At 42.6% G+C, this 24,916-nt stretch overlaps 1 protein-coding gene and 1 pseudogene across 4 annotated transcripts; both read left to right on the top strand.

The window, feature by feature from the left end:
• Positions 1-1,651: 1,651 nt before the first annotated feature.
• LOC114897871 lies at positions 1,652-6,123 on the top strand (annotated as a pseudogene).
• Positions 6,124-7,796: 1,673 nt separating this feature from the next.
• SLAMF7 (SLAM family member 7) lies at positions 7,797-24,551 on the top strand. Of its 4 annotated transcripts, none has more exons than XM_029229720.1 (7): positions 7,797-7,857; positions 16,242-16,574; positions 17,885-18,157; positions 18,375-18,491; positions 19,419-19,522; positions 21,363-21,425; positions 22,252-24,551. In XM_029229720.1, exons 1-7 carry the CDS (start codon positions 7,803-7,805, stop codon positions 22,321-22,323), a joined length of 1,017 nt encoding a protein of 338 aa, XP_029085553.1. In that variant the 5' UTR covers positions 7,797-7,802; the 3' UTR covers positions 22,324-24,551. The 4 variants fall into 4 exon arrangements, with proteins under 4 accessions (XP_029085553.1, XP_029085552.1, XP_029085554.1 ...); XM_029229719.1 differs by having other exon boundaries at positions 22,249-24,551; XM_029229721.1 differs by having other exon boundaries at positions 21,363-21,432; positions 22,249-24,551.
• Positions 24,552-24,916: the final 365 nt, after the last annotated feature.

Raw genomic sequence — 24,916 nt, 5'->3', positions numbered from 1 at the left:
GTCCTGGCTACTGTAAATAGAGCTGCAATGAACATTGTGGTACATGACTCTTTGAATTATGGTTTTCTCAGGGTATATGCCCAGTAATGGGATTGCTGGCTCATATGGTAGTTCTATTTGTAGTTTTTTAGGGAACTTCCATGCTGTTCTCCATAGTGACTGTATCAATTCACATTCCCACCAACACTGCAAGAGGGTTCCCTTTTCTCCACACCCTCTCCAGCATTTATTGTTTCTAGATTTTTTGAAGATGGTCATTCTGATCTGTGTCAGGTGATACCTCATTGTAGTCTTGATCTGCATTTCTCTAATGATTAGTGATGTTGAACATTCTCACATGTGTTTTTTGGCAATCTGTATATCTTCTTTGGAGAAATGTCTATTTAGGTCTTCTGCCCAGTTTTTTGGATTGAGTTGTTTGTTTTTTTGACATTGAGCTGCATGAGCTGCTTGTAAATTTTGGAGATTAATCCTTTGTCAGTTGCTTCATTTGCAAACATTTTCTCCCATTCTGAGGGTTGTCTTTTTGTCTTGCTTATGGTTTCCTTTGCCGTGCAAAATCTTTTAAGTTTCATTAGGTCCCATTTATTTATTTTTGTTTTTATTTCCATTTCTCTAGGAGGTGAGTCAAAAAGGATTTTGCTCAGTCATTATTTCTTTAAGTAAGCTTTTTGCTCCTTTTTCCTCCTCTTCTCCTTCTGGGTCTCCAAACATGTGTAGATTGTTTATTTTAATGTTAACCCATAATTCACATAGGCTTTCTTTGCTCTTTTTCATTGTTTTTTCTTCTCTAAGAGAATGATTCAAAGGACCTGTCTTCTAGTTCACTAATTCTTCTGTTTGGTTGAGTCTATTGTTGAAGCTCTCTATGGACTCTTTCAGTTTAGTTACTGTATTCTGCAACATAGGATTTCTGTTCTGGGTTTTTCTGTGTGTTTTTTTTTTAATGGTTTCTATTTCTTTGTTGAACTTTTCATTTTGTTCATGCCCTGCTTTCCTAATTTTATTTAGTTGTCTCTCTGTGTTTTCTTAGAGTTCACTGAATTTCAGAAGATTATTCTGAATTCTTTGTCAAACACTTTGTAAATCTCCATTTCTTTAGCATCAGCCTTTGGAGCTTTATTAGTTTCCTTTGATGGTGTCATGTTTCCTTGATTATTCATGATCCTTGTGGCCTTGAATTGGTGTCTGCACATTTGAGGAAGTAGGCACCTCTTCCAGTCTTTAAAGACTAGCTTCAGCAGGCAAAGCCCTTTACCAGTCAGCCCATCAGAGATCCAGAGATCCTGAGTGGGCTTACTTCTTGAGTCCTTGTACTGGCAAGTATGGTGCCTGGGTCAGCAGACTGGCAGGCCTGGTGCTTGGGTTCATTTGTGCCTGGGTCCATGGGTTGGGCCCAGAGCCTGTGTTCACTTGGGTGGGTCTGATGCATAAGTCTGTAGTGGGGAGCCTGGGATCTGTGTCCAAATGGGAAGACCTGTCTTCTAGGACCACAAGGGTCAACCAAGGCTACCAAGGCTAGTCTCATAATTTGCCTGCAGATTCCTTTGGATTTTCTACATCAGCAGTAATGTGATCTAAACCAAGGCTACCAAGGTACCAGTGAGATGAGCCTGACATCTAGGTCTAAAGGGGCCAGTCAGGTGTTGGAATGGGCCAGGAACCTGGTTTTGTGGGAGCCAGCCTGGAGGCTGTGGACATGGGGATTGGCCTGGACCTAGGGTGATCCTGGAGCCTGAGGCCACAGCTGCTGGTCTGAAGGTTGGGTCTGAGGGAAGTCATCTGGCACTACTAGGAGGGCAGACTAGGAGCCTGGGTCTGTAAGAGATTATCTAAAGTCTAGGTCTGCAGGGGCCAGCCTGGCACTGGGACAGGCTGGCAGCTTGGGGTGTGGTAGCATGGGCCCAGCTGGAGTCTGGGTTCATAGAAGCGTAGATTCATGGGAGCTGGTTGGGAGCTGGGGCCACAAGAGTCATGATCTAAGGGAGCTGGCTTGCTCTGGGGTGGTCCAGCAGGCTTGGTTCACTGGAGTCCACCAGGAGCCTGCTGTCACAGAAGCTGCCTGGAGCCACTGGAGTTGTTCAAATTGATGTTTCTAGGAGGGGACAGGCACTAAAAAATCCTACACCGCCATCTTGCTCATTTTACTCCTGTCTCTTCTAAGACTGAATTTTTCTACACACTTGCTAATCACAATATCTGTGTGTTCTTTCTGTGAGTTTTTACTAACTGTAACTGCATTCATTTGCCCAATTTAGCTGTGGAGTCAATACTGACTACTTACATGAGATCAGAGCTGGCCACAGCTTGTCAGGGGCACATGGTAGCAAGTTATTCCAGTGTGCTTTCTAGTCTTAGTATCAATTTGATGTGATTTTCATCTTAATGTGCTAACACAGTCTACCTTCTTTACATCAAAATATAGTATTTTATATAAAAATCACCCTTAATTTCCACAAAATGGCTCCCAGAGTGATTTTTAAATCTGTTTATACTAATTTGCACAGCTGCTAAGTAATTGAAATATGTTGAGATTCTACCAATTCCCCCCCTTCTTTTTTTGAAAAATATTTACATTACAGTCAGCCTTCCATATCCATGTTTCTAGAACCCACAGATACAGAGGATGATTGTAAAGGACTTGAGCATCCAGGGTATCTTGGTGTGGAGTGAGCAGTCCTAGACTCAATCTCCCATGGATACCAAGGGACTACTGTATATGATTATAATGTCAGAACTTACAATTGGTGTCATGAGCTCTGTGAAAACAGAGACTAGGTGTAACAGACATCTCCATGTTTGTCAACTTACACACACCCTCCATCTCCCACCTACCTCCCCCATCCCTCTTACCTAAGCCTGGCACATGGCACACATATCTGTGCCAACAGATAACAGCAAAGAGTCAGGGAATCAGAGATGAGGTATCAGTTAGGAGTGCTATAACCTACCTGAATGAGTCAAGTGGCTTTTCTGCAGTGGGGAGGGAGCTGGAACATCAACGCAGAGGACAGAGGGCAAGTGCAGATGCACAGCAGGCATACGGCTCACCAGCATTCCTCACATAAAGACTGGGACTAGGGGACTTCCCTGATGGTCCAGCAGTTAAGACTTTGCCTTCCAATGCAGGGGGTGTGGGTTTGATCCCTGGTCAGGGAGCTAAGATTCCATATGCCTCCCGGCCAAAAAACTAAAACATAAAAACAGAAGCAATATTGTAACAAATTCAATAAAGACTTTTAAAAAAAAAGACTGGGACTTCATCTGTTTATGCTTACAGCCCAAGGTCTGGCTCTTTATAACTGATTAGAAGCTATTTTAAATGAATTATAATTAAAATAATAGCTAATATTTACTGAGGACTTACTAGGAGGTAATCTTGAACTATGTCAAGATTAGTAAACAAGTGTTAACCTGTGAGCCAAGTTAGAAAAATATCTTGTATACGATATGGTTGTTTGCTGGAGTCCTGTTCACTCCTTTATTAGCTCTCATAATTTGCCTGCAGATTCCTTTGGATATTCTACATCAGCAGTAATGTGATCTAAAAATATGATAATTTGTGTCTCCTTTTCTAATCCACATACATTTTTATTTTTCTTGTCTCATTGCTTTGGCCAAGACACCAGTTAATTAATAGATAGTAGCAGTAACTGGAGAAATTCTTGCCTTATTCCTGACTTTGATAGTATTGCTTCTAAAGGCTCACTACCTAAATATGATGTTTGCTGTAGTTTTCTACAAGTTTTTGCAGTTATGAGTGAGTACTGAATTTTACCAAGTTTTTATTAAATCTTCTGAGATTTTACCAATTAACAAGAAGTCATTTTTAAAGGTTCCACCATTATTTCCATGAGAGAAAGATAGATAGATAGATAGATAGATAGATAGATTAGAAAGGCTATAAAAACACATGATCAGACTACTCATTCCAGAGAAAATGAAGTGGGCACATTTTTCTCTACTTTTCCAAGAATCCTGGACATTATATATAAAACACAAACACAAGAAGATTCTAAAAGGTGGAGAGAAGAAGTACTGGATAGGGACCTCAAGATCCAAGGAATGACATGGTGGTTAGTTCCCTGGGTTTCCTTTTTGTCATGTATATACCTTGGGCTGTGTGTTAAACAAGTCTGTAACACAGAAATGCCAATCCCAAGAGAACTCTTCTCTCTCTTGGCAAAGGATGAGAAAAGAGATGGCCTAGCAAGATAGAAGCCTTTAGGCAATAATCACCCTATTCTGGCCAAATGCCACTGGAAAAATGTGGGACCCCACACCATCAGCAAGGCCAAGAGGAAGGCCTAGACCTCCATCTCTCTTGGCAGTAAGGAGGAATCCCTCCTCTTCCCAACTGAGGTGACATCAGAAGAGGCTGAGTGGGAAGACTGAACTTCCATTCCCACCCTGAAGTAATGAGGCACTACTTCCCTCTCTTGCTTGGGGTGTTATTGAGCAAGGACAAGGGAAAATTTGGATTTTCACAACCACCCAGTGGTAATAATATCACCTACCCTACTGCCACAGTGTCAAAAATCACTCATCATACCAAAAACCAGGAAAATATCAACTTGAATGAAGAAAAGGCAATCAATAGGCACCAAAACCAAGATGACAGATGTTGGAATTATCTGACAAGGATTTTAAAGCAGCCATCATAAAAATGCTTCAACAAGTAATTATAAAACCCTGGAAATGAAAAAAAAGACAAAACCACTAGAAAGTCTCAGCAAAAGAACAGAATATATGAAGAAGAAACAAAGGGAAGTTTTAGAAGTGAATAATGCAGTAAATGAAATTTAAAAGTCACTTGATGAGCTTAATAGCAAAACGGAGATTATAAAGGAAAGAATCAGTGTACTTGAAGATAGAAAATGCCCAACCTGAACAACAGAAAGAAAATAGACTGAAAAAAATTAACAAGAGACTCAGAGCTCTATGGGGGCAATAATAGAAGATCTAACATTCTTGTTATCAAAGTCTCAGAATGAGAGGAGAAAAAATAAGAATGCTGGGCTAAAAAAAGAAAAACTATTCAAAAAGTATTGAAATTTCTCCAAACTTGGCAAAAAGCACGAATCTACAGATTCAAGAAACTGAATGAACCCCAAAGAAACTCAAAGAAATACATACCAAGACACATAATCAGCCAGCTGAAAACTAACAAAAAAGAAAAAAAAATCTTCATAACAGAGAGAAACTACACATTAACTACAAGGGAAAACAATTTAAATGACTGCTGATTTCTCATCAGAAACCAATGTGGGCAAGAGGAGTAGCATAACATTTTTCAAGTGCTGAAAGAGAAGAACTGTCAATCTAGAATTCTATACCCAGGGTCGGCAAGATTAAGTGCCTTACAAAAGGTGGTAAAAAGGGAGCCAAGAAGAAAGTGGTTGACCCATTTTCTAAGAAAGATTGGTATGATGTGAAAGCACCAGCTATGTTCAATGTAAGAAATATTGGGAAAACACTAGTCACGAGAACTCAAGGAACCAAAATCTCATCTGATGGCCTCAAGGGTCATATTTTTGAAGTGAGCCTTGCTGATCTGCAGAATGGTGAAGTTGTATTTAGAAAATTCATGCTAATTACTGAGGATGTTCAGGGCAAAAACTGCCTGACTAATTTCCATTGCATGGATCTGACCCATGATAAAATGTGCTCCATGGTCAAAAAATGTCAGACCATGATTGAAGGTCACACTGATGTCAAGACTACCTATGGTTATTTGCTTTGTCTATTCTGTACGGGTTTTACTAAAAAACGCAACAATCAGATTCGGAAGACCTCTTATGCCCGACACCAGCAGGTCCTCCAGATCCGCAAGAAGATGATGAAAATCATGACCCAAGAGGTGTAGACAAATGACTGGAAACAGGGTAAATAAATTCATTCCAGGCAGCATTGGGAAAGACAGAAAATGTCTTCCAATCTATTTATCCACTCCATGATGCCTTTGTTAGAAAAGTAAAAATGCTGAAGAAGCCCAAGTTTGAATTGGGAAAACTCATGGAGCTACATAGTGAAGGTAGTAGTTCTGGAAAAGCTACTGGGGATGCAGCAGGTGCTAAAGTTGAATGAACTGATGGATATGAGCCACCAGTCCAATCTGTTTAAAAATCAGACTTCTAATGGTGACAAATAAAAGATCTTATTTGTGAAAAAAAATAGAATTCTATGCCCAGGAAATGAAGGTGAAATCAAGACATCCTCACTGTGAAGGAAAACTAAAAGTATTTGTCACCATCAGACCTACCCTAAAAGAATGGCTAAAGGAATATCTTGAAACAGAAAGAAAAAAGAAGGAAACTTGGAACATCAGGAATAAAGAAAGAGCAATGGAAAGAGTAAAAATATGGGTTAAATATCATGGACTATCCTTCTCCCTTCTCCTCATTTCTTTCTTTTTATTGGCTGCACCAGGTGGCTTGCAGGATTTTAGTTCCCCCACCAGGGATTTAACCCAGGCCCTGGAAGTGAAAGTACTGAGTCCTAATCACTTGACCGCCAGGGAATTCCCTATCCTTCTCCTCTTGAGTTTTCTAAATTATATTTGACAATTGAAGCAAAAATTATAACATTACCTGATATGGTTCTCAATATGTGGAGAAGATATAGTTAAGATAAGTTATTAAGGAGCGATGGTAAAGGAATCTTGTAAGGGTAATGTTTCTACATGCTAGCTGAACTGGTAAAAAGCCAACATCAGTAAACCATAAGTTACGTATGTTTAATGTAATGCCTTGAGCAGCCATTTAAAAATCTATTCAAAGAGATATACTCAAGATATACTATAGTAAATCAAAATGGAATTATTAAAAAAATATTCAAATAACCTACAGAATGGCCAGGAAAGTAAAACAGAGGAATAAAAAACAGAAGAAACAAGAAGAAAATAAACAATAAAATGGCAGACTTAAGTCATAATATATCAATAATTACATTATATAAATCAATGGAACAGAATAGGTAGCCCAGAATATACCCACACAAGTATAGTCAACTGCTTTTTGACAGAGGTATAAAAGCAATTCAAAATAGACAACTAGTGAAAACATACTGTATAGCACAGGGAATTTTACTTAATGCACTGTGGTAACCTAAATGGGAAGGAAATCCAAAAAAGAGGGAATATATGTATATGTATAGCTAATTCATTTTGCTGTACAGTAGGAACTAACACAACATTGTAAAGCAACTATACTCCAATAAAAATTAATTTTAAAATAAAAAGCAATTCAATATAGAAAGGACAGTCTTTTCAACAAATGGTGCTGGAACAATTGGACAACAATATATTATGGATATAAGCCTCTTGTGGAATAAATGTATTACAAATATGTTCTCCCACTACGTGGTTTGCCTTTTTACTATTATAATGGTTACTTTTGATTAAAAGAACTTCTTAATTTTGCTGTACTATACTCTAAGCCTTCATTTTCTCATCTGTAAACTAGGCATTATGGTAGTATTTCACTCACAGGGTTGTTATGAGGAATAAATAAAAGAATGCAGGTACTCCTGGTACTTAGCAAAGCTCAAAAGATATTATTATTATCCCCAGTGCCACCCTTTTTTCTCTGTATAATCTTTTATTTCCTTCCAGGTTCTCTATTATGAATCTCTGAAAGGTCACATGTGTAACAGAAAATGCTGGCCATATGGAGAAAATTGAGATGACTCATTCTCAATCTCATGACCCCACCTACTTAAAATCCCAGCAGGGGAAAAGATATAAGAGGGTGACTACAAAAGGGAAGTGGGTTCATTTTAGTGACTGACATCCAAAGAGCAATATGCTTTCTTCCACAGCATGCTTCACCTTCATCTTTCTCCTCTGCCAGCTCACAGGTGAGTCCGGCAAGATCTTCCTGTTTTCTGGACTGCCTACCCCATCCTGCTTGTAGCTCCAGGCTTCTGGCTCCACTCTGGGCCTCTGGCTCAACTTAGGAGGCTCTGCTCCCTCATCTAATATTGCTTTTTCTTTTAAAAAAAAACATCTTTATTGGAGTATAATTGCTTTACAATGGTGTGTTAGTTTCTACTTTATTAACAAAGTGAATCAGTTATACATATACATATGTTCCCATATCTCTTCCCTCTTGCGTCTCCCTCCCTCCCACCCTCCCTATCCCACCCCTCTAGGTTGTCACAAAGCCATGATCTCCCTGTGCTATGCGGCTGCTTCCCACTAGCTATCTATTTTACGTTTGGTAGTGTATATATGTCCATGCCACTCTCTCACTTTGTCACAGCTTACCCTTCCCCCTCCCCATATCCTCAAGTCCATTCTCTAGTAGGCCTGTGTCTTTATTCCCGTCTTACCCCTAGGTTCTTCATGACCTTTTTTTTTCTTCTTAGATTCCATATATATGTGTTAGCATATGGTATTTGTTTTTCTCTTTCTGACTTACTTCACTCTGTATGACAGACTCTAGGTCCAGCCACCTCACTACAAATATCTCAATTTCCTTTCTTTTTATGGCTGAGTAATATTCCATTGTATATATGTGCCACATCTTCTTTATCCATTCATCTGATGATGGACGCTTAGGTTGCTTCCATCCCCCGGCTATTGTAAATAGAGCTGCAATGAATATTTTGGTACATGACTCTTTTTGAATTATGGTTTTCTCAGGGTATATGCCCAGTAGTGGGATTGCTGGGTCATATGGTAGTTCTATTTGTAGCTTTTTAAGGAACCTCCATACTGTTCTCCATAGTGGCGGTATCAATTTACATTCCCACCAGCAGTGCAAGAGTGTTCCCTTTTCTCCACACCCTCTCCAGCATTTATTGTTTCTAGATTTTTTGATGATGGCCATTCTGACTGGTGTGAGATTTGCATTTTGATTTTGCATTTGCATTTTGTAATTTTGATTTGCATTTCTCTAATGATTAATGATGTTGCATTTTGTAATTTTGATTTGCATTTCTCTAATGATTAATGATGTTGAGCATTCTTTCATGTGTTTGTTGGCAATCTGTATATCTGCTTTGGAGAAATGTCTATTTAGGTCTTCCGCCCATTTTTGGATTGGGTTCTTTGTTTTTTTGTTATTGAGCTGCATGAACTGCTTGTAAATTTTGGAGATTAATCCTTTGTCAGTTGCTTCATTTGCAAATATTTTCTCCCATTCTGAGGGTTGTATTTTGATCTTGTTTATGGTTTCCTTTGCTGTGCAAAAGCTTTTACATCCTGTGGTCTCTGACTCACAGAGGGTAGGAAGAGACTGGAGGGAGAGGAGAAGGAATGACTTTGGGAGTTGACTGCCCTTCTGACTGTCCCAAGGAACAAAGGGCTGAAAGAAGTGGTGTTGGGTATCAGGAAAACCTGTGTCCTTATCTGGATTCTGCCATGAAGTAGATGAAGAATGTCATCTTCCTCGGACCTCAGCCTTCCTTCATTTTGAGGGTAATTTTAAGAACAAAATGAGATGGTACAGGTGTATATTTATTTACTTAGAAATATATATTTTAAATATTTTAATTCAAATATATTTATAACATTTATACATATACTTCTATGTTTTATATTTATGTAAATATAAATATGTATTATTTAGAAAAATATTTTAAATTATTATGCATTTAACAATCATACTGATGGCAGAGAACATTTGAATTTTCCCTCTTAACCCAAGTAACCCAATCAGTCTCTACTTAGAAAACCAACTCATAGGTAGGCATTTTATATTTAATGCCATGAAGGACTGAGGACTTTTCTATGCCTGTCACAGGTATTCTAGTCTTTCAAGATGTTACTATCTTCAGGGCTCTCAGGAAGGACCAGGAACCCCATAAGTTAGGAATATCTCTCTGGTCATCAAACTCATGGAGAACCACCATGAGGTCTCCCTCTGAGGATTTGGTGTGGCTGGTTCATTTATGTGTGCCCCAGGCCTGCCAGAAGAGAACTGCCCAAGCCCACGTAGTAAGTCAGGCCTTGCTGTCCTCTCCTCCCCACCACCTGGTGTCTTGAGCTGTTCAGCATCAACAGACTCTCACCCTCTGTGAGTTCGTTAAAAGTTTGCATTTTTAGGAAGCACCTGGTCCTGGAACTGACCCTTACTTTAAAAATCACTCCTTGAACGGAAATGGTGATCAGAAGGGGAACTTGGGGATGGTGAAATAGGGGAGGACATGGCAGGACTTTTCAAAACCCAGGTGCCCACCTGAAACATGACCTGGGGCAGCAGGGTGCAAGTTGCAAGTGTGCGCCCTGCTCCAGGAGGCTGTGGCAGCCTGCGTGCTATACCTTCCGTGATTCAAAGAATAATCTGAGATTGTCATAGAGCCTCCAGTGGGCAGGACTGTGAAAGCAGTGCTGGCCCTGGAGAAGAACTCCTGGGCTTGACTTAGTAGCTATATTATTGTGGATAAATTTCTTAGCCTCTGAACCTCGGTCTTTACAAGTATGTAAGAGAAAATGAAACTTAACTTGCAAATTATTGTCATGTTTTAAATAAGATATCAAATGCAAAACAATATAATAATAATCACCATTTATTAAGCTCCTATTACATCCAAGGCATTTTTCATACAATCTCCTCACAAATCTACAAGATAGATATTATTATCCCCAAAACTTAGGCTCTGAGAGGTCAAGTGTCTTAGGCAAGATTACACAGCTATTAGCAGGTAGAACAGAAACTGAGTTTCCAAACCTAGTGCTCATTTCATCACACCAAACTAATGGCCTAATATTGTACCCTCAGAAATAGTGCTCAATGAATGTGTATTTGAGATGAATCTTCCCCAGAGATTCCTTCCCTCTCCAGGTACATGAGGCCAAGGTAGGCAGTGGAAATGCCCAAGAAGAGTAGGGAACTCCATTTCCAGGATGTGAATGCACCAAACAAAAGTCACCCTGGCCAAATTCAGAGGGACCAAGGAACAACTCTTGCAGCCTCAGTATTCTCATCTGGAAAATGGGCACAATTTTATGATGATTATAGGATACAGTAGGGTTGAGGAGACAGTTTATAAAAGGAAATCAGAAAAAGTGGGTGAGGAGGTATTGGGGAGGTGTTGAAAAAGACCAGAAGAGACAAACAAGAGGAACGTTTCGGAGATGAGTGAGGGGCAGAACAGTAGGGAACTTGAATATGAATGTTGCAGGTTAGAACTGGAGTGTTGGCAAAGGTGGCTGGTGAATTGGGAGGCTTGTCAGCCTCTGTTCCATGTACATCTTACATGGTACTGATTGTAAATGCCCTTTCCAAGTACATTAATTAAGGGGAATTTGGGTAAAGAACAGTAGTTTCCAAAGTCGTTTTTTTCTTTTTTAAGCAGTGGTTTCCTTTTATAAAAAGAAAACTTACACAGAAACAAACAACTCTGATGCATAGAATTGAAGCCTCCCTGATGGAGGGGGGTAGTTCCATAGCCTCCACCCCATCCCCTACCCCCTTGACCTCCATCTAAGCTCCCAAGAAATACACTGAGGCACTGCCACAGACCTCAAAGGTAGCAGGGACACAGCTTGGGAAACCCTGCCTTAGGAGCCCTTGTTACTAATCCTGGCCTTCCACTCACTTGGCACACATCACTATAACCTTCAGAGCACCAGACTCTTCATCTATAAAATGGGATTGGACTAAGTCCCTAAAATTCCTCCTAGCTTTGAGATGCTCTGATCCTTGGTTTCCATGGTGAGGGTGGCATGACACGGTGGTGCATTCTGATAGAGGCACCCAGTACTGGAAGAGGTGCTCGGGGACCGGGCTGGCAAGCAGGAGGTGGGCTTTACACACTCCGCTATGCTGAGGTCTTCCTCCTAGGTCACCATTCCTTGATTCTGGCTGTACTGGTGGTGCCCCTTCCTCCTAATTTGGCTCCTTCCCTCCACTCAACACATGAGCCTCGGGGGAACAGGTTAAGGGGAGGAGGTGACAGCCAAAAGGAAAGGCACGTGGCAAAAGGGAGGAGCTGTTGTCCGTTCTTGTTATGAAGAGCATCTTAGGGCTGAATCTTCTGGTGCCAAAAATACCTGAGACTTGGCCAGGGCAGAAAGCAGAGGGTTTCCTGCCCCAGCTTCCTCAACCTCCAGAAGTAGGTTGGTGGGGATGCTTGCTGTAGGAATTATCTCCCTGCGTGGTGATTGGACTTACTCTTTTGCTGTGAATTAGCCAGTAACTGATGTATAGGCGTTAGTGTGCAGACCACCTTCTAAGAAGCTTACCTTGCTGAGAAGCCATCCAAAGAAGTTTTGGGAAATCTCACTTTTAGCCATTCTTGCAGAAATGAGACCAAAAAGTGGGAAGCTTTCTCAAAGCCTGTCTCATAACACTACTGCCTGTCGTTTCCTCTTGCCTCCTACCATGTCTCAGACTGCTCTGTACTTCTCAAAGTGTTTTCACATTTGTATTCACCCTTCATCCTTCCCTAAATCTTGGTGAATAAAGATTATTCTTTTTCTCCTATGAGAGGTAAGAACACTGAAATTCAAATTTACGTTTAGGATGTAAACTGGGGATAAGCTGAAATTCAAAGTGGTAGTGGGAGGTAGCAGTGGAAAGAATGCAGGCCTCTAGAGGAGATGGGGGAACGAACTAGCTTCTCATGTCACTTCTGCCACTTTCCAGTTTGGGGCCTTGGGAAAGTCACTCAGCATCTTGGACCCCCAATGTCTTCATCTATAAAGTGCAGCTTAACCTTTATCACGTAGAGTTGACTTGAGGATCAAGAACGGGAATACCCATTAAACCAAGTATTCATTGCTGGAGTTATTATTACAGTGGAACCAGAATGGAACCCAGGTCTCCTGACCCCCATTTAGGCCATACCTCTAACTTTTTTACACTGCTGCATGTTGCCTGGGAGAAGAGACCATCTCCACATGTCCCTGGATGAGACTCCAGACCCCATCACCAGGTGATCTGGAACCTAATGCCTGTAGATCAGTGATCCGCTAACTCACAGCAAAATGGTATGTCCAGTCACCACCCATGGGAATAGCTCCTCATGGGGAATTTCAAGTGGAAAATGAAGTGACATTCATGGTGGAATTTCAGGGGGTAGGTGTGAGAAAGTGTTGAAGACTTCCTCAGGGAAGGGCTTTGAACTAGGATTTATGGGTCTTAAATAAGACTTAGATGGACAGAGAAAAGGATAAAGCACCAATAAAAGCGTGAGTTAGGACATAAACTGGGGATAAGCTGAGGAAGGAGCCCTGGCTGCTTATCTGGTGGTAGTAAGTGGGTGGCAGTCCAAGGCTTCATATCTTCCCACAACATCAACTATTGCTGGCCTAGGAACAAAAGCCCAGATACAATCTCAGATTGTATCTCAGATACAATCAGATACAATCAACCTGGGACATGTGATACCCCTGAACTAATTACTATGCAGAGGAAGGCTACCACTTGAGTTGAGTTACCCAAACCATATGGCTGCTACAAAATGAGGAAGGACTGAAATGAATGCAGAGGAGGCAAGTTACAACATTCACCACATTGATCCAGGTAGGAGGGTAGATGAGTCTCATGGGGCCCAATCCTCCCTGGCATTGTAGATAGGTGTTAGTAGCTACTCATTCTCTAGGGCCTTCTGATCACACAGGTCATGTTACATCCCCCACCCCCATCATGTGTTCCCTAAGTACTATCATTTCCCCTTTCACAGCACATGTTGTTACTCATTTAATGACTCTCTCCCAATTCCATGAGTGCAAGGATCATGACTATCTTGCTCCCCAGTTATACCCTCAGCTCCTAAACAGTGCCAGGCACAAGTATGGAACTAAACATATTTTAGTTAAAGGAAGGAATGACTGAATGAGCAGAGCATGACTTACCTAGACATGGTAAAACCCTATAGGGTCACACATCACAGGTGGAGAAGCCATCAGAGAAAGGGGAACTTCAGTTCAGTCTTAGAAGCTGAGAAGAGAAGTGTCTTGTTTCTGGACCCCCTTTCACAGTCAACTGGGAAGAGGAAACAAAACTGGTTAGGACTTAACCAACCCAGGCCCCTAACGTCTGAGCTCACATTTAGGGAATGGCATGGAACTACTTTCTTCTTTTATGACTCTTCTCCTCACCCTGAAGATACAATAAAGATAGACCAATATCTTCCACCTAGGTTCATGTTGGCAATTTGCACTGTATTGTCCTCCAATTTCATTCTAACAAGGAACAATGAATTTGGAGATATTTTCTTATATCTCCACACAATTAACATTTCTTAAAATGTACCCTAGGAAGATAGCACCATGTATATAAAGATGTAAAAAGAACAATTAATTATTCATGGCTTAAGTGCATGCACACATGCTAAAACACTAAAACCACATCCTTACAATTTTGTCACCTCCTTGATATATACATGTCCCCCAAACCTCGCATGAAAATTAAAATACTCAAAGGTGCCCTCATCCAAGAATTGAACCTACTTGGGTGCAAGTGATATCCAATCTTTATTTGACTGCAAAATATTCACCCCTTCCATCTCATGGTTGAAGTAACAGAATGAATACATTAATTGATAAATCAAAAATTCAAATAAAACTGGTTTTGTCTATAACATTTACTGGAAATATTTTGACACCCCATGAGATGATCAAAGAGAGAGTAATGAAAAACCATCCTCCCTTAGTATTAGAGTAGCAGGAAGGGTAGCTTTTTGGAAAATCAGCTTACTTAACAGGATGATTTGATAAAGGCTTGAGTGATCCAAAGTATATATGCATATATATAAATTATAGGGGAAAACTGTTTGAAAACAGGAATCAGCTCCTAAAAGGCATTTACTCAGGAAGAGAAACAAGTACTTTTAGAGATAAATTTAGCAAAAAATTTGGTCAAGACCCAAGACCTGTTATCAAGGGGCTAGGTCAACATTTGGTAGCACCAGATTCCCTTACTCTGGGGGCACTGGTAGAGCAGCTTGTACTTGAAGGAAGGTCACCAAAGGACTTGAATGGTAAATCGGGATTCCATGAGACCCCAGGGCTTCAGAGTTGACACCTGAGCCCTTGAGGGAACTGAAGAAGGGGACTAATGGAAAGGGCTGGAGCTGGTACAAATGCCAAGGGACCTTCAAACTGAGCCATAGTGGAAAGAGTCCAGACTCCAGGGCTGGAGTGACATTGGGTTAAATCCTCAAATTATCACCTGCTAGCTTTGTGCCCTTGGAAAAGTTACTTACTTTTTTTGAATCTCAGGTTTGTTTTTGTTTTTTTAATCAAATTCAGTTAACAAACTTTTGCTGTAAAGGGCCAAATAGTAAAATTTTAAGCTTTGCAGGCAGTATGATCTCTGTCACAACTATCCAACTCAGCCTTTGTAGTGGAAAAGCAACCATAGACAATGTGCAAAGGAAAGAACATGGCTGTGTTCCAATAAAACTTTATTTTCAAAAACAGGGGGCAGGCCAGGTTTGGCCCATGGGCTATTTATTAGGTTGCTGCTCAGCTGACCACTTCTGGAAGCTTTTTCAGCAGCCATTCTTAACTGTTTTTCACCTGGAGCCACAAAATCAGTGATGGTTGTTTGCAAGTCATGCTTTCTGAGGTGAATTAAGATTGCACTGAAACAGAAATTTGGGAGGCAGGGAGCTGTAAATCCCTACTACAATTCCTGATAGTTCAGGTTAAACATCACAAGGTAGCCTGGGCATATTCCAGAGCTCCCAGTCACTCACCCTTTTCCTTTCCACTCAAGGAAGGATATTGGAATTCAAGTGGATGAGAACCTCATTTGGGGATGAGCTTGAATTCACTCCCATCCACCATAAAATAGAAAGATAAATCATCCTCAAACTTCTAAGCTATCACTATCTTTAAAGACTTACAGCTTGCCTCCCAGTGCCCTGGTTTGTGCTTAAGAACCTCTGTCCCAGGTCAGATAGACTGTTACCTTCTTCATTTGCAGCAAAATCAGCTCTCCCAGGAGCAATCTGGGAGTCCTAAATGGAGCTTGGACAGTAACCTCCCCACTTATCACCCCACAGGAACCTGTCGAGGATGCAGCCGACCTCATGGTCTACCTCAGAGCTTGGTCTTTTCAGCCAGAGATCTCTGGGAATGGGGTGGGTTTGCCTGTAGTCACCCCTTTCAGGCAGAGAGTTCTGACCTCAGTGCCTTTGTGTGAGTGAGGTTCCAAAGGGTTTCCCAGGACTGGTTGGGTTAGACTGAGAGGGTTTCTTGGGACCTTTCCAGGACCCAAAGGGAGTGAGTAATTGGTGGCAAGGTCAGGAACTCAGGTTTATTTTATGGTTCTCTGTTTCTGCAGGGCCAGCAGCCTCTGGAGTACTGAAGAAGCTAGTTGGTGCCCTTGGTGGGTCTGTGAACTTCCCACTGAATCTCTCAGTAGATCCAATTGACAGCATTATCTGGGTCTTCAACACAACCACTCTCGTCACCATACAGCCAAAGTTGGCAGACAAAAAAGCCCTTATCATAGTGACCCAACATCGTAACAAGGAAAGGGTGAATTTCCCGCATGAAGGCTACTCCCTGAAGCTCAGCAAACTGAAGAAGAATGACTCAGGTGTCTACCGTGTGGAGATACACAGCTCAACCCTCCAGGATCCCCTAACCCAGGAGTATGAGCTGCGTGTCTATGGTGAGCAGAACCAGTTCCAAAGGTGGATGACTGCCTTCTTAAAATGGTGAACTCCCTGATATTGGAGCTGTTCAGACAAAGGCTGGATAAACCCTTGGCAATAAAGTGGAAGAGGGAACTCATGCATGGATGAAGTAGATATAGCCAACCCTTGAAGTCCCCTCTTAGATATTCAGTAAGAAGGATTGTGGTGCAACAGATAGGCTTTATGAGAAGTGACAATCACGCAGGTCAAACGTTGGCTTCTCTACTTACTAGTTACATGGCCTTAGACAAGTTACTTGATCTCTTTGAAACTTAGTTTCCATATCTGTAATGGGGAGTAAAGTGATACCTATCTTAGAAAGATTATCAGGTATAGCTATCAATCACACCTCTTCCTGTGAAGATTCTAACCAAATGAGAAATAGACACAAGAATCAGAAAGGAAGATAAAAATATCAGCTTTATTTTTTCTGGTAAACCTGGATAATAAAAATACTTTCCCCCAAGTCTAGACTTTGGTGCCTATTCAGGGAAAATGAACTTATGAAACAATTACTCAACCAGCTAAAAGAATAGCTGCCTTTCTCACTGAGCTGCAATATCAGGGATACCAGGAGATGGGCCTGCAGGTTTGCATGTAGGAGGTAGACCATGCACCTTGATCCAGGTGTGTCCTCCATATAGATATAGTTGAAAAGAATGGAAGACATGCATTCTGCAGGCAAACTAGCAGGGGTGGGGGGAGGGGGGAGGGCAAACCACATTTAAACAGCAATCATAACAGCCCAAACATGTAAATAGAGAAATGTAGATGAGGGATGTCAGACTCACCATCTCAGCAACGAAACAATTGCTCATCCTCTGAAAGAGTGAGCACAAGGTCGAGAGGGGAACCAGAAGTGTTGCTCCAATACCTTTGTTCTCTCCTAGAGAGTAAAGTGAGTCTCTTCAAGGAAGCCTGAGGACAGGGGAATAGGGAGCCTCCAAAAAAGATAAAACTAATGAACATCTAAAATGCTTTTAACACAGTGCTTACCATATGCTTACCATAGTGCTTACCACAGTGCTTACCATAAATGGCAGCTCATTCTTGTTGCATTGTAATTATTTCTATTACTACTGTTGTTGTTTTATGGCTGTGGGCAATCTGACCTAGATAGTTCTCTTCCCCAGATAAGAATGAGAATTCTGCTCTGAATTGCTACTTCCTCTCCACTCTGTAGCACACCAGGGAGATTCAGGTCCAAGGTTTACAAGAATAATGCAGAAAAAATGAGGGCTATGGGCATAGTTTCCACACTTGGTTGTCTATTTCTCTTTTACAGAGCACCTGTCAAAGCCCAAAGTCATCATAGGTCTGCAGAACAATAAGAATGGCACATGTGTAACCAATCTGACATGTTCCATGGAACAGGGAGGAGAGGATGTAACTTACAGCTGGAAGTCCCTGGGACAGGCGACCAATGAGTCCCATAGTGGCTCCACCCTCCCCATATCCTGGAGGCAGGAGAAAAGGGATATGACCTTCATTTGCATGGCCAGAAACCCCATCAGCAGCAACTCCTCAAACCCCATCTTTGCCTGGAAGCTCTGTGAAGGTGACTGTCTCTCCTCTTTCTCCAGGAGCCCCTGGTCTTAGGACCTATATCTTCTTCAGCTCCTGGTCCCCTATGGGAACAAGCCCTTTGTGAAAACTGGAAGCCCTGGGGAAGTCATCAGACTGGGAGGAAGGTTGCAATTGCTCCAAAAGTTGGGTCATTTTCCCTAGCTGACTCTTCTCCCTGCCCTGTGCCTCCACCCATTCTCTCTTTAAAGGTGCTGCTGGTGGCCTGGATACCACTGTGATCCTCAAACTCCTGTTGTCACTCACCCTGCTCTGTTTCATTGCACTGGTGCTAATTATTTTGATCATACGAAGAGAAAGAAGAAAAGGTAGAGCATGAACTATTTTTGTCTTCACCCTCAATCATGCATTTTCTCCTTCACTCATTCAACAGTATGTTGGACTGTGTGCCAAGCTTGGTGTTAGGCACTAAGGATGCAGAAATGAAGAAGCCATCATCTCTGTCCTAAAGGACAGCACCAGCCATCTGTACTCCTTAATTCTGGAGTGGAGAGAATACCTAAGCCCTTAACTTCTCTCCTAAGACAAAGGTTCTCCTAGTTCCTTCTCCAATGCCTGCCCTTCTCCTTCCCCTCAGAGGGACTTACTAGTGTATCCCTCCTGCTGACACAGGTCACACACTGTTGACTCTGCTCCCCTGACTGGGAGGCCATGGCCTTCAACTCTGAGGTCCACAAACCAGCACCGTCCGTTCAGCCCATCCCTGTCAGAGCCCCCAATCCATCCCAGTTCTCTCCATTGGATCAACTCCAGAGACTTCTCTCTACTCCCCACCTCAGTCTAGATACATTACTCCTGGAGAAGCCTTTCTCTGTCTTTCTCCAGGCTGTACCCCATGCTCTGTGTCCCTAAACCCTGCTGATTTGTCTTCTCGGGTTCCCACTGATGCTGTCCACTCAGGGTATTGGGGAGGAACCTAAGCGTTCGTTGGGTACGAACTGCAAACTTTGAGATATTCTCTCCCTCCTGTAAACACTGTAAAAACATTTCTGATCTCCTCTGCTTCCTCTTTTGGCTGCCTTTGTCCAGAAATTGGGAAGTGAAGTGATGAGGGTGACCAGTTCATCTTGGGGTTCCTGGGTTTAGCACTGAAAGTCTCATGTCCTGGAAAACCCTTCAGTTACAGGGAAATCAAGATGGTTGGTCACCCTAAGTGGGTCATCCAGATGGTGGGCCAATGGGGGTGGCCAGGGGAAGGAGGAGCCAGCTCTGATTCTCTCCCAACTTGGTTTCAGAGTCCATTGAAGAGAAGAAGGGACTGAACCTTCATCCAGAAACTCTTAACTACTCCCACACTTTTGGAGAGACCTCGGAGTACGACACAATCTCTTACTTAAATGTGAGTTCTTTCCCGTCTTTCCTGGGGCCTGATTCTCCTCTCTGAGGCCCTCCTTGTTTTACTTGAGATTTTTCCATGGATTTGGGCAACATGGGAAATGAAAATGTATAACCCTTTAAACCCAATGTACCTGTGTCTCCCCCAAGTCTTCATGGATTCTCTCTTGTGCAGGAACTGGTGGCCCCTGGAGCATCTGGCTCTAACCTAGCCAGTAACGCTCACACTGTGATTTACGGAATCACTCCTTCCCCTCCACTGTTCAAAATGGCCACTCAATGGACCCAATTCCTTTTGCATAGGATGGTGGGTAGAGAAATGTGACTTTGATATGATGTTTGAGTTATGGTATCAGAAAACTGGCTTTAGAGATGCCATTTCCTCTGAGGCAACTCAAGGAAGCATCAGGAGGGGGCTCAGAGGGTCCATGGTGGCTCTGGGCCCTCACTCAAGGCTTCCCAAGTGTGGGTCGCCAAGCTGCAGTGAACAAACACAAGGTTAATTCAAAGAAAACTCTTTGAAAAGAAAATCCTAAGACTAAGGTTTAAAGAAATGCAAATAACAAGAGACAGTTTGTAGACAAGAACTAGGTAGACAGCTTCAAAAGGTCCACTGGCAAAAATCATTGCAGCCGAGGCTAGGCTTGCTCCTTAGGGTTCATAGTGCCCTTTCCACATTGGCCCACTTAATGAAGAAATAAAAGCACTTTGGAGCTTCAAAAATCTTAGTTTTACCCCAGCCTTCAGTGTCTCCTGATCAGGATGCATCTTCTTACACTTATCCACAACTTTTCCAAGAGGAGATATTATGTTTCCTCTTCGAAGTTGTTGGTGTCCTGAGAGCTCCTTCCTTCCTCACAGGGGTGACCTCTTTGTGCTTCACTCAGCCCGGCTTCTGTCAGAATCGATCACTTTGTCACCATCCTCCCTCTTCCCCTGCTCAAGACACATTCCCTGGAGACCACAAGACTGTCCTAGATGTTCAGGAATAAACTTCACTGACCCAGGATATTTTTCTCCAGCCTGGAAGGAGCTTTTGTTATTGCTGTCATTGTTTTGTTTTGTTTTGTTTTGTCCCTTTAGTCATCATTTCTGATTTGCCCCATAAGCTCTTTTGACTGATGGAAAAGTTTATTTCCAACATTGACAATATGATTTCAAATTATCCTTTAATCACCTTAGGAGGCTCATAGCTCATGGGACTTATATATCTTACATATTTATTAAGTAATTTTTTATTAAGTAATTTAAACGAGATACAGTTTAAACAAGATACAGTTTTAAAATAATGCAATTTCTTCTTTTTTAAATTTTATTTATTTTTGGCTGCATTGGGTCCTTGTTGCTGTGCACGGGCTTTCTCTAGTTGTGGTGAGCAGGGGCTACTCTTCGTTGCGGTTCACAGTCTTCTCGTTGCAGTGGCGTCACTTGTTGCAGAGCATGGGTTCTAGGCACATGGGCGTCAGTAGTTGCAGCTTGCAGGATCTAGAGCACAGGCTCAGTAGTTGTGGTGCATGGGCTTAGTTGCTCCGTGGCATGTGGGATCTTCCCAGACCAGGGCTCGAACCCGCGTCCCCTGCATTGGCAGATGGATTCTTAACCACTGTGCTACGAGGGAAGCCCGCAATTGCTTCTTGAAAAAAGTCATTAATAATTACAATAGCAGTCACTGACAAGAGCACTTCCCACTCCCCCATTCAGGCTCCAGAACCCTCTCTTCTCTCTCACCATCTCCTCCCACCTCTGTTTTCCCTTCTCTGGATTCTGGATGTCTCTTTGGCCTTGTCTATGTGACCCAGGGGTTTGGCGATGATTTCTTTTGTTTGTTTTTTGTTTTTTAACAGAGCACTGTACCAGAGGAAAATGCAGTGAATACACTTTATTCCACTGTGCAAATACCCCCAAAGGTAAGAAGCTTTAGAGCTGAGTTTTATCTTAGCTGTCCCATCCTTCTTCCTGTTTCAAGTTTAGCTAGAATTTCTTGGGCCCCAGAGATCTCATTTTCCCTGGTACTAAAAGGCGCACCAGGATACCCATTCCCTTTGCTTAAGGTTACACAAGTATGTGGGGAATAGAATTGTGTTTTAGGAGTGAAAATGGGGGTAATGTGGAACAAATAGAGTAAGAGAGAGGTTCCAGGTGGGATCTAATAGGGAAAATCAGCAGGATCCTGACTGAGGGCCTGGGAAAAGTTCCATGGCTTAGGCTGTGCCTGGGAGAAAGGGATGGCTGGGGAGACAACTCTGGCTTGTTTCTGAGCCACTAGTAAACTGGAGGCAGGAGAGCATTCCTCTTCTTTTCCATGGTCTAGCTATGTTACATGTGATTTGCAACTTCTCCCCAGTCAAGCTACTAACGTAGTAAGCTTTTAAAGCTTATTCCTTCACAGATCACACTTGGCAGAAGCCAGGAATGCCTTCCTGTCTCCTCTCCCAACCACATCAGAAAAATGAGGATGGGTAATGCACTTTGCCTAGTAATAGGAAAGGTTGGTTTGGATAGATCATTAGAAGGAAAGTTGAGTTCATTAAGCATTCAACAAGATAAATGTGGGTTAGGCTTGAGGAGTAGTTTTTCTAAGGTCAAAATGATTAAACAGTGGGAGAAAGCATAGCGAGAGGTTTAGGTTGGGTACCCTTGGCAATGAAGAGTGTCTGGGATGGTGGGGTCTCCTGGGGGGATCCATAGTTCTGCTCCTCTTCAGTGTTCTGCATCCTTATGTCTGCCCAGCAGGTGGAGAAATCCCACTCACTGCCCACGTTGCCAGACACACCAAGGAAATTTACCCATGAGAATGTCAACTAAGCAGCCATGTGCTCCAAAGAAAATGGTCAAAAGAATCCACTGACTTAATCAAAAACATCAAGGAAGAATGAAGGACACTGACTTCCTTCCAGAATAAAGTATCCCTTAGGTTCCTACAGACTTAAGAGTTCCTAATCTGGGAATTTCCTGGTGGTCCAGTGGTTAGGACTCTGTGCTTTCACTGCTGAGGTCCGGGGTTCAATCCCTGGTTGGGGAACTAAAATCCCACAAGCAGTGTGGTGAGGCCAAAAAAAAAAAAAAAAGAGAGAGAGAGAGAGTTCTTAATCCTACCCACTGCTGAGAAATCTCTTCAAATCCAGAATCCCTCCTGGAAATGTGATTGTGAATTTATCAGCCAACTCAAAGCAAGGGCTTAGAAGCATCTCTGTTGAAATGTAAATGCGGTTTCACACATTTGAATGACAGCTCCCATTCCAGGGTTTGGAGATGAGGAATATACCAAGGGTTTGGTTGCCAAGAGGGCAAGAACTTCGGAGCAGCCAGCTGACGTTCCCCGCAGAAGCAGAAGACAGCAGTCAGAAATGGATTTATTTACTGACTCATCAACGACGTGCCTGGCACTGCGCTGAGCTTACTGTGATTTTCGTCAGATGTGCTCTCTGTTCTCCTGAAACTGACCCTTCATGAATTATTTCCGTGGACAGTGGCATCAGGCCTGACCACTGATTCCCAGCACCCAGGGGGTCAGGTGTGGATTCACAGGACTTGGGAGTCAAAGAACACAAGGACAGAGAAGCCAGGTAGAAGACTCAATTTGGCTGAGTGAAAACTCAGAAGTGTGATTGACCACTGCCCCAGCTTCATTTACACTTTTGTGCTGCAAGGGAGAAACCCAGGCCTTAGGCCTATGCAGGAGCCCATCTCAGTGGAAGAACTGCCCTGAAGACATACTTTGAATCTATTTATAAGAGACTTGCAGACATTTAAAGTTGTTTAATTCATTCAATGAATATTTATTAGGAACCTCTGTTAGGTCAGTCTAGCAAATAAGACAGACATGATCCCTGCCCCCCATAGAGCTCACCTTTTTAATGAAATGAGAAATATGTGGAGGGAGAGGGCTGCTTTAGATGTCTTCCTGGACACACATCTTGAATGGAAATGTTGGAAAGGGATCTGAGGTCTCAGGTCTAGGGTTGTGAAGTGTTTCCTTTATTCAAGGGAAAACAACTTCTGCACTGGGGGAGTACAGTGCCTCACAAGCAGTGCAGCACTCTTCCTGAGGGATTTTGGACAAGAGTGAGTTTTACAGAGTTTTAGAAGAGGCAACTTAGACACAGGGCATGATCGGCTAAGAGGTGGGGATTTCCCTATAAGTTCTAGTTTCTAGGGTAAAAGGTGAGCTAGGGAAAGCTGAGTTAGAGGATTGTTATTAGTGGATGTTAGGTTCCTGGACAGGTGTTTCCCATAAGTGCAGGCTGACTTAGGCTTAGATTCGTGATGTGGACTGGACCACTAGGGCAGCTACCATTTTGTGGGTCCAAATATATGAATTATTAGAAATGAAGTGAAGAAATGTGTGTTAAAGTTTGTGAAAGGAGAAAATATCTGCTCTGTGTGGAAAGGCCCACATGGGAGAAGAGCAAGTCCACTGGCTGACAGCCAAGCTGAGCTTCCAGCCGACAGCCAGCACCAGCTGCCAGCCACGAGAGTGAAGCCATTCTGGATATTCCATCATTCTTGACACCTCAGCCAATACCACGTGAAGCAGAAGAACCAGCTAGGCAATCCAGCGAATAGTAAGAAATTTAAAAATTGTTGTTTTAAACCATGAGAGAGAGAGAGAGAGAGAGAGAAAGAGAGAGGAAATATCTAGAAAAAAAGAAACTTCCGATAGGGCTTCCCTGGTGGCGCAGTGGTTGAGAGTCCGCCTGCCGATGCAGGGGACACGGGTTCGTGCCCCGGTCCGGGAGGATCCCACACGCCGCGGAGTGGCTGGGCCCGTGAGCCATGGCCGCTGAGCCTGCGCGTCCGGAGCCTGTGCTCCGCAACGGGAGAGGCCACAACAGTGAGAGGCCCGCGTACTGCAAAAAAAAACAAAAAAAACTTTCAGATATAAAATGGCCAATGTAAGAGCTAATAAGCTGTCAAGAAAAAAACTAAAAGGGAGGGGACCAACAGAACAGTCTGAGGCTGATTTGAGGGGAAACAAAGGTTGTGAGTAGGAGGCAGTCCCCCAGCTCTGAGGAACCTGGAGGAGGGCCCAGCTGGCCTCCACGTGGAGCCGTGCAGATGTAGATGAGGAAAAAATAATTTTCCTCTGCCCTTCTGGGTTCTTGGCTGGGACCCCACAATAAAATGATTAACAGAAGAAAAACAAACACGTTTAATAACAAGTATTCCTCCTATATACATGTGAGATACCCAGGAAAACTGAATAAGCCTCCCTGAAATGGCCTCTTCCATCACCATCTCCAGACAAAAGAAGACGGAGGTGGGGGCAGTTATGGGAGGTTATCAGGCAAAGCACAGTACCACATGATTGTTATGCAGTTTTAAATCACTGCCCTCTCCGTTGATGAGTTTTTAGAGATTTAGTCACCCCCCTCCTCCTGGTACAGAGAAGGAGACA

This window comes from Monodon monoceros, unplaced genomic scaffold (genome assembly GCF_005190385.1).
Source record: "Monodon monoceros isolate NGI ecotype Baffin Bay Population unplaced genomic scaffold, NGI_Narwhal_1 Super_Scaffold_18, whole genome shotgun sequence".
NCBI classification, from domain to species: domain Eukaryota; kingdom Metazoa; phylum Chordata; class Mammalia; order Artiodactyla; family Monodontidae; genus Monodon; species Monodon monoceros.
Note: the sequence above shows the minus strand (reverse complement) of the source record. Positions and strands in the feature narration are given on the sequence as shown.